The following is a 15,777-nucleotide window of genomic DNA, read 5'->3' as shown; positions in this document are numbered from 1 at the left end:
TGCTTGTGTATGTTGTGTACTATGATAGTTCACATCAATGGCTTGCACAACACTATCTCACTGTAGCCTCCAGTGCATTCTGCTGAGAATTACTGTATGTAATTCAACTATTTCAAGGGTTTTTAGCTGAATTCTTTTGATTTTGGGAGGGAGATGTTAGCTGTTTTTGTCACAATACTTAATTTTTCGTTTCACTTCCTGCTGAGCATGAGTATGGTAGAGCGAGGCTTCCTCCCTCCCTACAGGTCATGCAAATTTCCCAGCATGCCTTTGTCTGTGCCCAGCTCACTTTCTGATTCACAACATTGCTCAGAAAATCTCTTTTCCCTTCTCCATGTCCCTGGTCTGAGAAAGAAGAATGAACTCATAAAATCTTTCATAAAATGTATGAATTTATGTTCTTTTATCTAAACAGCCATCGGCCCTGCAAATTTCAAATAAGCACGATGGTCCTGCTGCGAGTGGAAACCTAAAGGGAGCTACAGGGGTGCTCATCTCAAAACTGGCGTTTCCTTAAGATGGGTCAGCCCGCCCCAAGTCCAAATTCCACTTGGGTTTCGGACCCATTGAAAAGGTGCTCCATTGGGGCAGCTGGTCTATTTCAACCCCTCTCTGGCATGATGCACACATTCTTTGGAAGACATCACAAAGGATAGTGTCTTTTCTCAATAAAATAAAATAAAATTACACTTGTTATCAGATGACATTTTAGCATCAAATGTCATCTAAATCTCACACAAAAACTACAAATGTGCTCCAGGTTTCTGCAACAGAAGGCAGGCCTGGTAAACTCCAAAAGGTATTTCTACCTCTTCATAAGCACCATAGCTCAGCCGGCATGGTGCTGCCTCTGGTAAAGACGGCCCGTACCGGTCGGGCGGTCGACGGCATTTCCGGCACAGCTTTGTTGTTTACCTCATAGAGGAGGCAGCCGAGCGACCAGATGTCCGACTTGAAGTTGTACCCGTTCTCGTGAATCCTCTCCGGAGACATGTAGTACGGGGTGCCTACTGGAACAGAAGAGAAAGAGCAAGTCAGCCAATTCCACTGCTAAAAGGGACCTTCAAAACGCACACGCTCTGGGGGGGGGCCTCATATGTCAGCCGTAGCCACGGGGTGCAGGAATAACTGAGGATGGTGTGGAGAGGCACAGAACTGGCGGCATTCAGCCGGCGGGAATTTAATTAGGACGGGATACCGAAGCGAAGGATGGGAAAGGCAGATAATCTCTGAGGTACAGTCATAGGTGTGTTTGTCTCACAGCAGCTAATAGCCCCAGTATTTCCCATGGCTGCTGAAGTCTACCAGGGGGCAATAACTCCAGCGTTTCCAATCCCTGCTACAGTTTCACAGTATCTGATTACTCCACTGTTTCTCATCTCAGCTATGGTTTCACAGTAGGTACCGACTCGACTGTTTCCTACTGCTACTGCTCTCACAGTATCTAATAACTCCCTGGTTTCACACTGCTGCTCACAGTAGTTAGTCACACATTCTCCAGCACTCAACTTTCTTGAGAGCAGTAGAAACCAACATTGTAGTCAATATATTAAAAGGTGCCGTTTGCCAAACTGTTGATGTCTGGGATTATCAATAAAGTTCAGCTGGAGCTTGAGTACTTCATTGTTCTTTAGTGCAGAACCTAAAGACCAACATGACTGCAAGCTTTGTTTCTACATTTACCGGACATAACAGGGTACTGACAGCGCAATTTTGTCTGCCTGTCCTTTAAAGGGGCAGTTCAGCCAATAATTAAATTAAAGTATGTTTCCATTTACCCAGAGTGCCATCTGTCCATCTTGATAGTTTCGCTGAGATTTGACAAGTTTTTCAGATATCTGCTGCAGTGCACCCTAATACAACAGACCTCAAGGGACCCATGTTTTTGTAGTGCTCAATGGGCCAAACATTTACATGTGAATAACTCAACAGTAATGTCTCTTTCCTAATATAATGCCATGGTTACTCAGAAACATCCACAGAGCTTCATTTGTACAATTTCATTGAGAACTACTACTTGGATCCAAAGTATGCCAACTGTGTAATATCCATGGAAAGTCTCATGCAGGTGGACTATGCTTGCATTGTTGTGTTGTTTACAGTTTCAATGTGTTATTTTTGCCGTTTTACATGTCTTTTTATTAATGCAAACGGCATACATGTGTATTTGGACCACATAGAATAGAGGCTTGATTTAACCCCAGGAGTTTTATTCGCTTGCTGGAATGTCGTCATTTTATTTTCAATCAACCTTTTAGCAGGTGGAGCCAGATTCCTTTCAGTAGGTGGACTACAATCATGAATAATGCAGCCAAGCTCAGATTTTTTTATAAATAAAAAAAAGGAATGGTTTCATTTCATCCTTGTTGTTAACATGCAAATACTCAGTATAGCTAAATTATATAATTAAATTATATGAAAATATTATTTTCAAAAATATATTTAAGGGTCTTTAAAGGCACTGCATGTAGACAGATTATTTTTAAATGATATAATTACGGAATTCTGGTCCAGGGTCACATTTGCGGTCCCTAACCCTACTGTAAAGGTCCAAACTACCCTTCAGTTGTTTTTGAACTGTCTGGTGTTCTCTTTGACCAAAATCCCTACTCATGAGTCTATAAATGATTTATAAAGCTGTTACACTCTGATAATGAACAAGTTATACACATGTTATAAAGGATTTAGGAATGCAGACTGTGTAATGGGTGCCTCAGCCTCATAATAGTAGGTGGTTAATCAAAACGGAAAAAAAAAAAACATACAATTCTGACAAACTAATTGGCAGGTCTCAAATGGCCCAGTTTGCACAAAATAAAATTATATCAAACTGTACATGTATTTCTTGAAAAAAAGTATTTAAACTGAAAGGCCAAATTAGCCTTTTCTAATGAAAGTACAAAAACACATCAATACAAATTCTTCAGAAAAACAAACTATGATACTCTGACTCCTCACTTGTTAACTGACTGTTCAACTAGGGAGCTCCTCCTATAATTAGACAGTGTGTCTGCAAATCTAATTTCTGCGGTCTACAAGGACTGTTTGAACAAAGTATCTCTACATCTATAATTAGAGAAATTGTAGAGAAAATGCAAAAAAAATAAAACGATTACAAACAAGAAGTATAGCCACTGCAAAACACATTTTTGCCATTCCAAAGGAAATACATACACATAATACTCTTTAACATGGGTGAAACTTATAAGAAATATGGCTTTTTTAAAAACCACCTCTCATGACAACAGTTTAAAAAAAGATTAAAACACAGCTTTCTTGCAAACATTCTCTTTGACACTCAAACTCTAATATCAAAAATCCATTAGCTATTGACTTATTATGAAAGCACGGTACAATGTGTAAACATAACCTAACAATAACAGTAAACGCATATTTGTGCATGTACGGACACTCTCCTGCTTTTGGCTTCATCTGAGCTCCCCTTTGTGTGGTTTTTCAGGCTGCCCTTTCTACCAGTCATTTCTCGCAGCTGCAGTCAGTAAATCAGCACCGAATGAGTACGTAGGATGGACAAACCGTTACTTTCCTCCATAAAGCCCCCATCATTCTCAAAGGCAGCTTTTTTAGGCGATTAACACAGTCGTACGCACTCCAGTTCATGAGGGCTTTTTTATCTGCGTTTTCATGCTGTACCATTTCTTTTTCAGCCACATGCTTCTGTTCTCACTCTCTGCATCCCCTCTCCATTAATTGAAAGGGAGAAAAGCCCTTGGTTTTGAAAGGCAAAGGTGAGTATATTTTCCTGCTTCAGGCTGTGGGCAGCCGAGCCAATAAAAGGAGGGGGGTACAGCAAAGTCGTCTTATTGGAGGTGGGGGTGCTGACAGGCAGCACTTCCTGTCCAACTGGGCGATTCTCACAAAACCAACTGAAGCCACATCTGTGACGATCCGGTCGACAAATTCTCTAAAAATTCACGATAATTCACTTTATCAAAGCACACAAACTGTGTTACATGGGACATTTCATTGTTTCATGTTAAAACAAAATTATATACTATGCTCCGTGTTACATACTAGGCTAGGCAGAATATAAAAGATGCCAATAATTAACATGTCGCTGTAGAAAATAAAATCAAGGAGATTAAAAAAACAATTTATAATTGGAGAAACGTTCTGAAAATTGTGATGGGAGTGATTGCAACAACATTATCCTCACCAATAAAGCTAAATTTAATCATTTTTGGTGCAGTGTAAACATTAAACACCGTTGAAATTAATTAGAACAATTTTACTTTTTTTATTATTGTTATCTGTTCTGGTGGGAATAGCCATTTAGACCTTTTCGCTTTCCGGACTACCTACCTAACTTGAACTGATCATTAAATTGTCTCAGTGTGACATTTAGTCCATTTCTCTATTATCCCATATGATTATATATCCTCATTATTACATTATTTGGATAGTATCCATTCACCATTTTAAATTCACTGTACCACAAACACACTTTCCTGTCCTGTACATTTCTCATTAACACTGGGTCTAGTGTGCCCTTTTCTATTGCTGCCAATGCTTTGCAAAGACCCCATGACAATTAAACAATTTAAACAACTTTTTTCTTCAAAATATGGCCTAAATAAGGCCACAAAAAACAGCATTAAAAGGAACGTTGTATATATTTACTATATATACATTGGTTTATTTTATTTTATTTTTATTTAGTTTATTTAGCTTTTTTTTGTTTTCAAGACTGCAAACTGAAGGAATTTATGGATTTTGGTTTCCACAAATGCTTACAAAATACTTAACAAACTTAAGAAAAAAACAACATATTTCTATCATGTATGACTACGTCTGTCCGTACAGTTCCTCTCAATGAAAAGGTTTTCTGGCAAAGCCAAACCATAAAGGAAGGAAGTGACAAGTTGTTAACAAGCTGTAAACATCCCGGCTTCTTTATAACGGCGGGGTCATCCCTGATGTCGCGGCGTAGGAACTGCACGTGTGCAAGGCCTCACAGGCAGACCTCAACACCATCTGTGCCACAGCATGTGTGGCGAAGATGACCTCTGACACACTCGAGGCTGCTCCCACATATCCTTCAAGCGCAGACCTAAATCATCTGGTTTCCTGCGAGCGTCTCGTTCGCCCAGCGACGGGTAGCCGTGGATACAGGCACGGGGCAGGCCAGACTCATTACCTCCAGACGCCGTGTGTAGAGAGGTCAAGGTTCACGGCGGCAGGAAAAGCCCTAACCGACGGGGTGAAACGTATATGCCCAGGGGCTGGGGGAGACTCCTTTCTTTTACACACAGGAGACGCGTGGTTTAGGTCTGACCCGCGTAATGAAGGCGCATCCTGGTCTGGGGTGGTTAAGGGGGGCGTCGTGCTTACCTAAAGAGTGGGCCGCCGTGGTTTGGGAGCTGAAGAACCGCCCCAGTCCCAGGTCCCCCAGTTTCACCACCCCGGTGGCGGTAATGAACACGTTGGCTGGCTTTATATCTGCAGAGCGAGGAAAAGAGAGTCTTTAATTGCTGGCTCAGCCACAGATAAACGAGCGAACAAGCGAAGCTATAATTGGTTATGGCCAATTATAAACTTACAGTGGCCGGACTAATGGGGGTGCGCTGTATTTTGCGCTAAAAATTGCACTTAAAAGGAAAATGACTTTTGAAGGTTCTGGATAATGTTCTTAAAATCAAATTTAAGGTTAATTGCAGACACCTTTATAAGGCACAGACAGTGCAGTGTTACTGAAAGCATTTGTTTCCAGAAATAAGGGGGAAAAAAAAAAAACTGAAAACAAATTAGGACTCCACTCTGTGAAACACCAAACCAAAAACATCTGACATCACAGACACAACATTGTGAGCATGGTAACAGTTGAAATACTATGTGTTACATGTGTGTGCACGTGCGTGTGCCAGTATGTGTGACAAAGTCAGTATACGTGTAACATAACACAACATAAATTACAAGAACAGGCCATTCAGCCAAAAAAAAAAAAAAAGCCATGCCATTTCCTGACTAAATTAGTGCTCTGATTGCCTACACACTAGATAGTACCTAACACTGTATCAAGCCTAGTCTTGTTTACATTACATTACATTACAGGCATTTAGCAGACACTCTTATCCAGAGCGACTTACACAACTTTTTTACATAGCATTTTACATTGTATCCATTTATACAGCTGGATATATAAACAATTTTTGGTTAAGTACCTTGCTCAAGGGTACAACGGCAGTGTCCTACCCGGGAATCGAACCTACGACCTTCCGGTTACAAGTCCAGTTCCTTACCCACCGTGCTACACTTGTTTCTGTCTCTACTACGTGACCTGGCAGGCTATTCCACACATTGACTACTCACGGCGTGAAAAAATTCTTCCTAATGTCTGTACGGAATTCAAGAAGAATCTTTTCACGAGTAGACGATGTGTGGAAGAGTGGCCTTGTGTGTGTGAGTTTGTGCGCAAGCGCGTGTGTACTGTGTATGTTTGGAAGCCGAGTTAGACTTAAGGGCTGCCGAAAGGGTCTCAGTGTAACGCCAAGCAGATTTTCCACAAGGATTTCACTGCATCCCGCTACACTTCCCAGCCAGAGCTCCGCTGCCTCTTTTCAACACAATATACCCTTCCTCATTGTGACACACACAAGGTCACCTTCACCATGATAAAAACTGCCATCGCCTTGGACGCTGAAGTATTCCCCCCTGCCGTTTCCTTAACGTAGCTCTGACCGCACGGTGTACTGAATGATTTCATAGTGCCGCACAAAGAGAAACCCATGCGCTATTACAGTTAAAGATTGCAGTTTCCTGAGCATTTTCACACGACTCTGCGATGTGCTCATGGAATGCGAGCGGAATTTTCTACCTCAGTGGACAAAAAGGTGGCGGGGGGGGCACAAATTCACTTCTGGCATGAGCCCTTTTAAAGAAAACAAACCAAACACATGACAAAGACCGTTCAGTACGTGCAGAGGCGATAATAATCTTTCCTGTGTGCCGACCACTCAATAGCCACCTGCTGATTGGTCAACAATTACAGGAAGTGCCGATTGGATCAGCAGGGCTATTTTAAAAAAAAGCGTCCCCTTTAAAATCCAGGACTGGCAGACTCAAACTACATGTACGATGCATTCTGACATATGTAACCATAGTGGATGTGCTTTCCTGTACCATTTCTGCCTACAGTCATACGTGCCCACAGGATACGGGCCTGTGAGCTGGGTGAATAAACACGCAATAGAGATTACAATAGATCTTGATGATGTAATCGCCACAGGAAAAATAAAGAAAAATTTTTACTCAGGGGCTGAAATGGAGCACATGCCAAACCCAGCCAGAGGGGGTGCCCTAACTGTGCAGAGGCTTTTTTTAAGGGGTATCGGGACCTCACCTCTGTGCATGACGCGCCGCGAGTGCATGTGCTCCAGAGCGCTGCACAGCTGAACGAAGTACTTCCACACCGTCCGCTCTGGGATCAAACGCCTCTGCTTCTTAAAGTGCTGAAGGCAAGGAAGAGGTCCCACTGTATTAGACACCCAAAAATCACAAAGCAGCAGTTACAGTTGTAGTAATAGTATAAGGAGCAGTAGAGGTAGTAGTCATAGCTGTAATATAAGTCAGAGGAGTTGAAGTATTGGTTTTATTACTATTATGATTTTTATTGTTTATTCTTTACAGGGACAGTGCACAATTAAATAGTAATTGCACCAGAGTTAGCTAGCAGCTAATTTACATCTGTTGTCCCTGGGTAGGTATACAAATGACAACCACAAAACAGCAAATACACTACATAAAACAGCATAATATATAAAAGTCCATCAATGTGAGATAGTTAAAATCAGTATGATATATATGATAAAAACAGTATGGTATATATGGTAAAAACAGTATGATATGCATGATTGTATCTATTGTTTTACCTTTAGTCACCAGCATTACACAACCAAAATCTTGTTTTAAGGCATTTATAAAGACAATTCATAAAGCATATCTATTGTCATACAAACAATAGCTGACGGACTGAGGAATTTAAAATTGACATTGCTGCCCTTTTTTCCATCTACATTCATGACGCACAGCGCTGAAATCAATTAACTATCTTGCAGGCCACGGCATTATTAATCACAGTATTACACAAAGAAGTAGTCAGGCATGATCGATCCTTACCACAGTTATATAACAAAGGTGGGTCGATAAAGCTCAGCACAATGAGACTGACTGTTAAGCCTTGTACTGAGCTTCATTTCAGTCAAGAGAACTGTAAAATATTACATACACTCCCAACAGAATTTTCACCAACAGTCAATGTCCCCTTCATGTGACATAGGATGCAAGACGCATTGTGACCTTCTGCCTGACTCCCTTTCCTGTGTTGGTGGAAGGAGGTGGACAAGCTTCGAACAGGTCTGTACAGGACCGATACAGCAAGTTTTCTTCCCCACCCCTATCCATCCACACTATACAAACCCGCAGTCGCTCGCCACAGCACCAGCTGCGTAGCGCTTCTGCTTCAGCTCTTCACTGCGCCTTCACGCTCATAGAGCAACAAGCGGACGGGCCTCTGGTTTGTGTGAACAGGCCGAGAAAAGGACGCTAAATAATTTGATCCGACTAGAACCCCTATACATTTTAAATCAGCCTATGCAACATTCGATAAGGGGGGGAGGAGTACAAAAGAAAGACCGTGGGATACATTCCAAGTCGGAAACAATCAGGAAAACAAAACAAATACACTAATTTGCATTATTTATTTTTTATTTTCTGGGACTGTCTTTCATTTTTTTTTGGAGAATCTTTTGTTTTAACAAAAGGATCGATGAGAGTGGCAGGCTTGGCATGTATTTTTAGAGGTCTCCTTATTGGGCAGATAAGCAGGTGGCAGGGGAAGCTGTCCACAGCCTGGCTTATTGAACTATACATACATTCACTACTGAGCAGGGCCAGCAACAGGGAATTCACTACGCATCATTACCGCTTCTTAATGCGCTCCTCAAATGCACCATTCAGCCTTGGAGAAAAACTCAATGCGCAGAACCCTGCTTTGCAATGCGATGCATCATTTATGTAACTTTCTCTTCCGTTTTTACACACGGCACTTCATCTAAAATTCAGGCTCTGACACAGAGCCGAAAGGTTTCTTTTTTTTTTTTTCCCGGTTAAAAGGTTGCATATGTTTCATATGGATGATGCCTTGTGGTAGATTGGTCTCTGAAGAATTTACAGTTTGGCAAAAAAATGAAATAAATAAATAAATGTATCTGAAGATCCACAATTTTCTGTTCAAGACTGCCTGCACATTTTTGACCTGCAGCAGGAAACAGTTTTGTGCCTCTCTCCATTATTCCAAGCAAAAAGGGACGTTTTTAAGAGATCACTGCATATCACACAAAAGAAGCCAAACCTGAAAGTATAACTTCTTTGTCGCAACTTGCATAATTTGCAGAACCACCCTTTTAAAGAGATGCTGAATGACCTGAGGGAGAATAGCTTTCCTAAATGGCAGAAAGTTCACCATACAGGAGGCTGTTCTGAGGCAGGAAATATGGCGACAGAAAACATTAATATTTGGGAATCGAGATCACAATTTTAGTAAGGTTAATCTAAGGTTATCTGTCGGTTCAAGCCCAGTTACAGAAATAACACTTTATACTCACCAAATTCATAGCAGTTTGAGCATTTCCAGGACTTACTTTAAGCAGGTTGTCTTAATGACAACAGACAGTGTAATTTAGTGGACTAAATGGAACCCATTTTCAACTGTCAATGTCATTTCTTATTGACCTTGTATACCTGGGGTTCTAATTTCAATCTCTGTACAGTATGTTATACCTATAGAATTGCGTGCAGTTTTCTAGGAATGGGATGCACTTCCTGGAGTAAAGAAACTTGATTAGCTCTTCTGTGCCAGGGACCTTTGTCTTTCACTGAGTGAGGTAATCACATTTTATTAAGTTATGTAGCACTGTAGCAGGCTTGAGTTTATGTCAGTGACAATGATGTCACTGAGGCAAATTCCTATTGGTCTGCTTTGGCTACTTTATATTTTCTAAAGGTGCACGTAACACAGTGGCATAGCCCTCCCCCACACCGTCATATAAATCAAAAGCCATGCATGTGACTCACCACAGTGAAGGCATTCCGTCCTACCTTAATCATCTGAGAGAGATCTCCTGCATCCGCAAGCTCCAGCACTATATTTAGCTCATTGGCTTCGATGAAGGAGGCGTGGTACTTAATCACATTGGGGTGGTTCAACTGCTGCAGATGACAAAAGTGAAGGAAGCGCCATTAACCGTTTAAACGCCGACTGGGTTCGACAAGGCGCTGCTGGCACGGCCGCCGTTTGTACACAATGCGGCATTCGTGTTTTCCTGTCGTCCCGCCCGGAGCCTAGCGTTATGCCGAACATCACACCGAAGCAGGCACAGACTTGCGCTGCGCATCGGGTCGTCAACATGCAACCCCGATTTGAATGCAGCTTTCATTATACAAAAAAAAAAAAAAACATAAAAAGGTCGAGTAAGGGCAGACAAAAACCTTTCCGATAAGGACTTTCTTTTTAAACGCAGCCATGCTAACGGAACAGCCGCTGCCTAACTGAAAGGGGCGTAGGCTGGCTTAGCTCCCCCCCGGGTGGTCAGTGAGCGATAGCGCCCGGCTCTGCGTGCACCGGAGGGGAAACCTCCGCGTCGGATGTCACGGGCAGAGGAGCGGGAGGCTGCCCTCGCGCTCGGCGTGGCGCATTAGGAGGATTATTAAAGGAATTCTCGGCGCTCAAATCTGATGTCAAGGGACGCGTGCGTCACGCCCCTGTGAATGTGCCGAACGCGTTGTTGAGCCACGGATCCGGTAATCACGACGTCCGGCTGACATTTTGTTTCTCCGGTTGAACAATGACAAGAAATGGCAACGCACAGCATTCCAATGGATCTTTAGGTTTTGAATAAAAAGGACAATTTTTCGTATTTTAACCGTTTATCCATACTGAAAGTTCTTCAGCAGATTAAACATTAAGCATAAAAACTAATCCACTTTATAAAATAAAATTCAAAAAAAATGTAATTAATGGGGCATTAATATATGCCCCATAAAGTGATCTTTAGCTAGACTTGCTGCCTGTGATATTAAAATAATACTGACCAAAAATGAGAAAGCAAAAGATGCTCTGGTAATTACTCTGGTAATATTAAACCCCAGTGATGGCATGCTAGGGTTAAAGTTTATATAATCCTTAAGTCTTGTTCAATTTATTAATACCAGAGTACTAAAATATGTGCACAATGGTAACTTTATAAAACATATATCTTCTTTCCCCCTGCGCCACTGATTCCGCTGGTAGTTCCCCAGTCCCAGAACACTCAGGGCTCTACATGTACGGCAACATTAATCACCGTCATGTCCCAATTACGTACAATGCCCTCCATTTACAGAATCACACAGATCCAGCACGCAGTAATACACTGAAAACTCATGCTTAATTATTTTACACATTCTTTTTGCCAATTTGTTTTAGGACTGCACTTTCTCCTGTTAGAGAACAGCCTAACAGTTGTTTAGTAGTGAGAGATACCAGTAGGCTGGTACAGTTGTGTCCAGCTTAATTAGCAGTGTGGCTGTTGCTGGTGAAGAGGCATTAAAAGGAAAGGCGCAGTGGAAGAAAAGGAGAAGCAAGGACACAGCGAGTGCGCAGACCCACTGACCTCCCACACGGGAAGGCCTCCTCCCGGTCGAAAATGCTGCTGGGGGGCACGGTGTTGCTAAGGAGCGCGAAACGGCGACCCGCACGCCGCCTGGCCTCTTCCTGAAGGCGTCCCTAGAGCCTCGCAATGCCCGCCCCCCCCCCATTGGCAAGATATTCCCATAAAGAGCTCAAAGGCACACATGAGGTCTCACACAGGTGAGAGGAGAACGGCGTTTTGTAGCGGAGCAGGTATTCAAAGGCCCAGGGAAGCCAGAGCGGAAACGTTTCTTCCCCCCCCCGATGAGAATGACGCAACAAACCGGGCAGTCTTTGTGCTGGGGAAGAACGGCAAAGGTCTTTCCGACAGCAGGACGACGATGCAAAAGAACATCCCCAATTAAGGAGCGAGGCGCACCGAACCCGGACAGTTAAACTTCGCCACTACGCACGCGGAGGTGTTTGATACTCGCTTTGTAAAGCAAGGACTCGGTAAATGAAATCTAAAACAAAAAAGAAACATCTAAAGACACATGAGGGAGTCCCACAAGATTTACACCGCAGTGCCCTATGCCCCCTTCTAAATATTGCTGAGAACAATAAAAAAAATAAATAAATAAAAAAAGCCTTTTTTGGCATTAGAAAGAGAGTCGATCTCAGCCTGGAGGAAAGTCGCACCGGAGCGAGTGATCTGCGCTCGCCTCAGAAGAAGCGGCTCCTCTGGTACAGATCAATGCTTCTTTTTCCGACGTTACAGCGGGGTCTCCGTGGAGACGGCTTCGGAAAAGCACGGCGGAGCATGCGGTGACACCCCCCGCCCCCCACCCCCACCCCCTCCTCCGGCGCCTTACCTTTAGGAGATCTATCTCTTTGATGCAATCTTGCCGAGATTTGTCGTCCATCAGGTCGAATATCTGCGGGGAGATCAAAGCGGGGGGTGGGGGGGAGGGGGGGTTATCGACGCTGCCAGACAACGGGGCCGCGCTCGCAAAAAGCCGTTGTTTTTACGCCGACGAGGATTCCTGGAACGAATCAGTGCTTCGATTGTTTTCAAATGCCTTTCATAAGAGTATCTGAAATACATTCTTATCAAATAGACCACTTGAATTCAGGATTGCATTTGAATATACACTTACTGGAATGTGCCAAAGAACACAATCAAATATCATTTTTATTCATGTTTAATACGGTACACCATTTTGTGGAACAACTTTAAACATAATTGAACAGTGCCACACCTTTGTTCATGGAACACATAATTGTTCCCACAGTAGCTTTCCCCCTGCATCCAAACATGCAGGAGTCACACTGTAAAGCTTTATTACACTTCTAATACCATCGTGGGATATGAAGTCATTGTAACTCGCAATGTTTTTTTTTAATCAAGCATTTAATTCCATCATTTGCAGTACCATGTACTTTTTTTTCATTAAAAACCCCAAACATGAACATTATAAAGGTAACCCAGTTTCCAACTATACATATGCAGGTAAAAGTAAATGGTTGTGTGTGTGTGTGTGTGTGTGTGTTTGTGTGTATGCAGGCGCACATGCAAAGATGATGCTAAATTTAAAATATATATATATACAATTTTATGCATCTAATTTAAAATATTCTTTCTTTCTTTTTCAGCAAAACAGCAAAAGCACATCAATACCATGGCTCATAAATCAAGGTATAGTGGCATGGCACATCACGAAAATAAGGAAGTGCATTCTGGGAAGGGGGCCTGGTGTCGTTAAAAGCTCGTTATCTGCTTGTCATTAATATGCCTACCTGCCGGCGCTCGCGCCTTGTCAGGGCCATCGTTAGCGGCGACGAACGCGCGGCGATGTCAAGCGCGTGCTACGCTGAGCGACGGGCGTGCGGTTAGCGAGAGAAAAAGCGGCGGTAACTAGTTATTTTAATCTTAAGCTCGCCTTTTTTTTTTACCCCCCTCACACGCACGTGCCAGTCTCAGAGTCACGGAAAAAGCGGCTGCTTTTCGGTGCGGGGAGCGGTGGGGTGCCGGTGAGTGTGGGAGGCCTGAAATATGCTGCCTTCGCCGTCTTAGAGGAGAGCCGAGACACCAAACATTCAACACCAGCCTGGCTAGCGATGGATGAGCTCCTCCTCGTAATGCGACAAAGGTGGTGACATATTTCCGCTGATGCAGTGCTGCGTTTGTGAACTCAAATCTAATGCCAGTGTTTTTAAGAACTAGAGTTGTTGGACTGCTCATATATTTTTGTGCTGAATATTCAAACTTTATTTTATTTGACATGCAAAAGAAATATGAAACTCATATGTTCACATATCAATGTCTACCCATACTTCTGTAGTTTCCTGAATAAAATAAAATTTGCTCAGGGTAATGGTTGAGGTAAACTCATCTGATAAGATGAAAAACTGATGTTCGAGAAGTAACTCTGAAAATAATATTTTTGTAATACCTGTCTTTGTACATTCTCTTGCCCGATAAAATAGTGGTTTTCATTTATATTTTTTGTTTTCATTTCAACTCATTTTTGCTGGTTGGACTAATCAGTTTAATACTGTATTTATATACCATTTCCATAACTGAATTACGGATGCTGAGTTGCTAAATTCTTGTCAAATTAAAATTTTACACATGATGCATTTAACTTTTTTTAACTAGATCTCAAAACAAAACAAAAAAGCACTCTGGGAGGAAGATATTTGATATTTGATAAGCAGAAGACAGTACAAGTAAGCCTGGAATATTAAATAAATCATCCACTGTGCAAACATGAATATAAATAGTTTTAAAAATAAAAATAATCATCCAACATCCAAAATAATTCCAAGTGTTTTTCAGTTCCTCCAATTTCAATATTTGTTTTCCTTCGGTACTATCAAGATAATTAAAAACAAAATGGCTGTGTCAAAAAGTCAAAACGCCTATGAGTACTTCATATTGGTAACACTGAGAACAAGTCAAAAAAGTGTGTGCAGTTACATTAAATGCTCGTCGGCAGAGGAATTGAAAGTGACTGCGTGGGTTTCCTGCCAGGGGCAATGCATTTAGTTTGTCTCTGTCAGTCACTGAGGTAACTGGCCATTACTATCGGTTGGCAAGTTGGCCTACTTGACTTTAGCTTGTGCCTTTCACACATTGACACATCCAATTCAGAGTGTAAAACTACAGCTATGGCCCCTGCCAGCAACTGTCGGACAATTTCTTGTTACTAATTTAGCAGGAGCATTTACGAAAAAAAAAAAGAAAAAAAAAACATTTTAGATAGCTGCAGAAGCTAGATATCTACTGTAGTTAAATTGGTCGATTTGACACTAGTTTGCTGTTTGTTTGTTTGTCATCTTAAGGTAACATCTTGTCCAATATATGAAACATAATTCCTACACTGCTCATGCTCAGTAGATCCACATTTCATAAGCATCCACACCGGACAGGAAGGCCAGATCTGGTGCTGGACAGCACATTACGAGAGGCTCCATTGAGCAAAGAGCAGGAGGCCAGTGCAGCTTACACATATTTAAAAATAAACTACATTTTTCGACCGGAGTTTTAAGACGGGAGATTGTTAACTCGACTGCGCGTATCGTGGAGGTCGAGAGAAGATTCTGTGCATTTAAAGGGACGGAGCAAATCGATGGTCCTCCTTCGTTTTTGGTCGACGCTGCCTCCAGGCGCTATTTGAGGCTCGGAGATGTCAGAAGGCGAAAAACCTGGACTGGCATGAGAAACGGAACTTTGGCAACATTTCATTTTTCCTACAGCGCTTATTTAGGAAAAAATGTAAAGGCCTGCAGAAAAAAAAGTGTACCTCTGTATCCCACAGCCAGTAATATGCATGTGTAGGGGGAACGCTTACGATTGGAAACCAATTTGCTGTGCGGGAGTGAGTGCTATCCTTACATCCTCCTGGAATAACAGCAGTTTTCAGCTGTAACGTTCAGTCCGTAATAAGCCGTTTATTATAAAAACCAAACCGAACCGAAACTTGTTTTTGGAACGTTTGGAAATGGAACGGATCAGGTGTAAAATTCACTTCTTTTTTTTGGCTGGACCGCAACAGTGGGGCCAGTCCTACAAACGCGAGTGATTGAGTGAGTGATTGAGTGAGTGAGTGAGTGAGTGAGTGAGTGAGTGATGAAGTTACATCATTGGT

The 15,777-nt window shown here is 42.3% G+C and overlaps 1 protein-coding gene across 3 annotated transcripts in view; it reads right to left on the bottom strand.

Moving 5' to 3' along the window:
- Positions 1 to 15,777, bottom strand: part of LOC135256603 (serine/threonine-protein kinase Nek7-like) — a 51,576-nt gene that overhangs the window by 15,641 nt on the left and 20,158 nt on the right. For 2 of the 3 annotated variants that reach the window (XM_064338536.1, XM_064338534.1), the window contains 5 exons: positions 12,499 to 12,561; positions 10,117 to 10,227; positions 7,361 to 7,469; positions 5,353 to 5,460; positions 916 to 1,010 (listed from right to left, as the gene is read on the bottom strand). In XM_064338536.1, the coding sequence (XP_064194606.1) occupies positions 916 to 1,010; positions 5,353 to 5,460; positions 7,361 to 7,469; positions 10,117 to 10,227; positions 12,499 to 12,561 (486 nt within the window). The remainder of the gene's footprint in view (positions 1 to 915; positions 1,011 to 5,352; positions 5,461 to 7,360; positions 7,470 to 10,116; positions 10,228 to 12,498; positions 12,562 to 15,777) is intronic. The other variant, XM_064338535.1, reaches the window with a different exon arrangement.

Source organism: Anguilla rostrata, chromosome 6 (genome assembly GCF_018555375.3).
Source record: "Anguilla rostrata isolate EN2019 chromosome 6, ASM1855537v3, whole genome shotgun sequence".
In the NCBI taxonomy this organism is placed as follows: Eukaryota; Metazoa; Chordata; class Actinopteri; order Anguilliformes; family Anguillidae; genus Anguilla; species Anguilla rostrata.
Note: the sequence above shows the minus strand (reverse complement) of the source record. Positions and strands in the feature narration are given on the sequence as shown.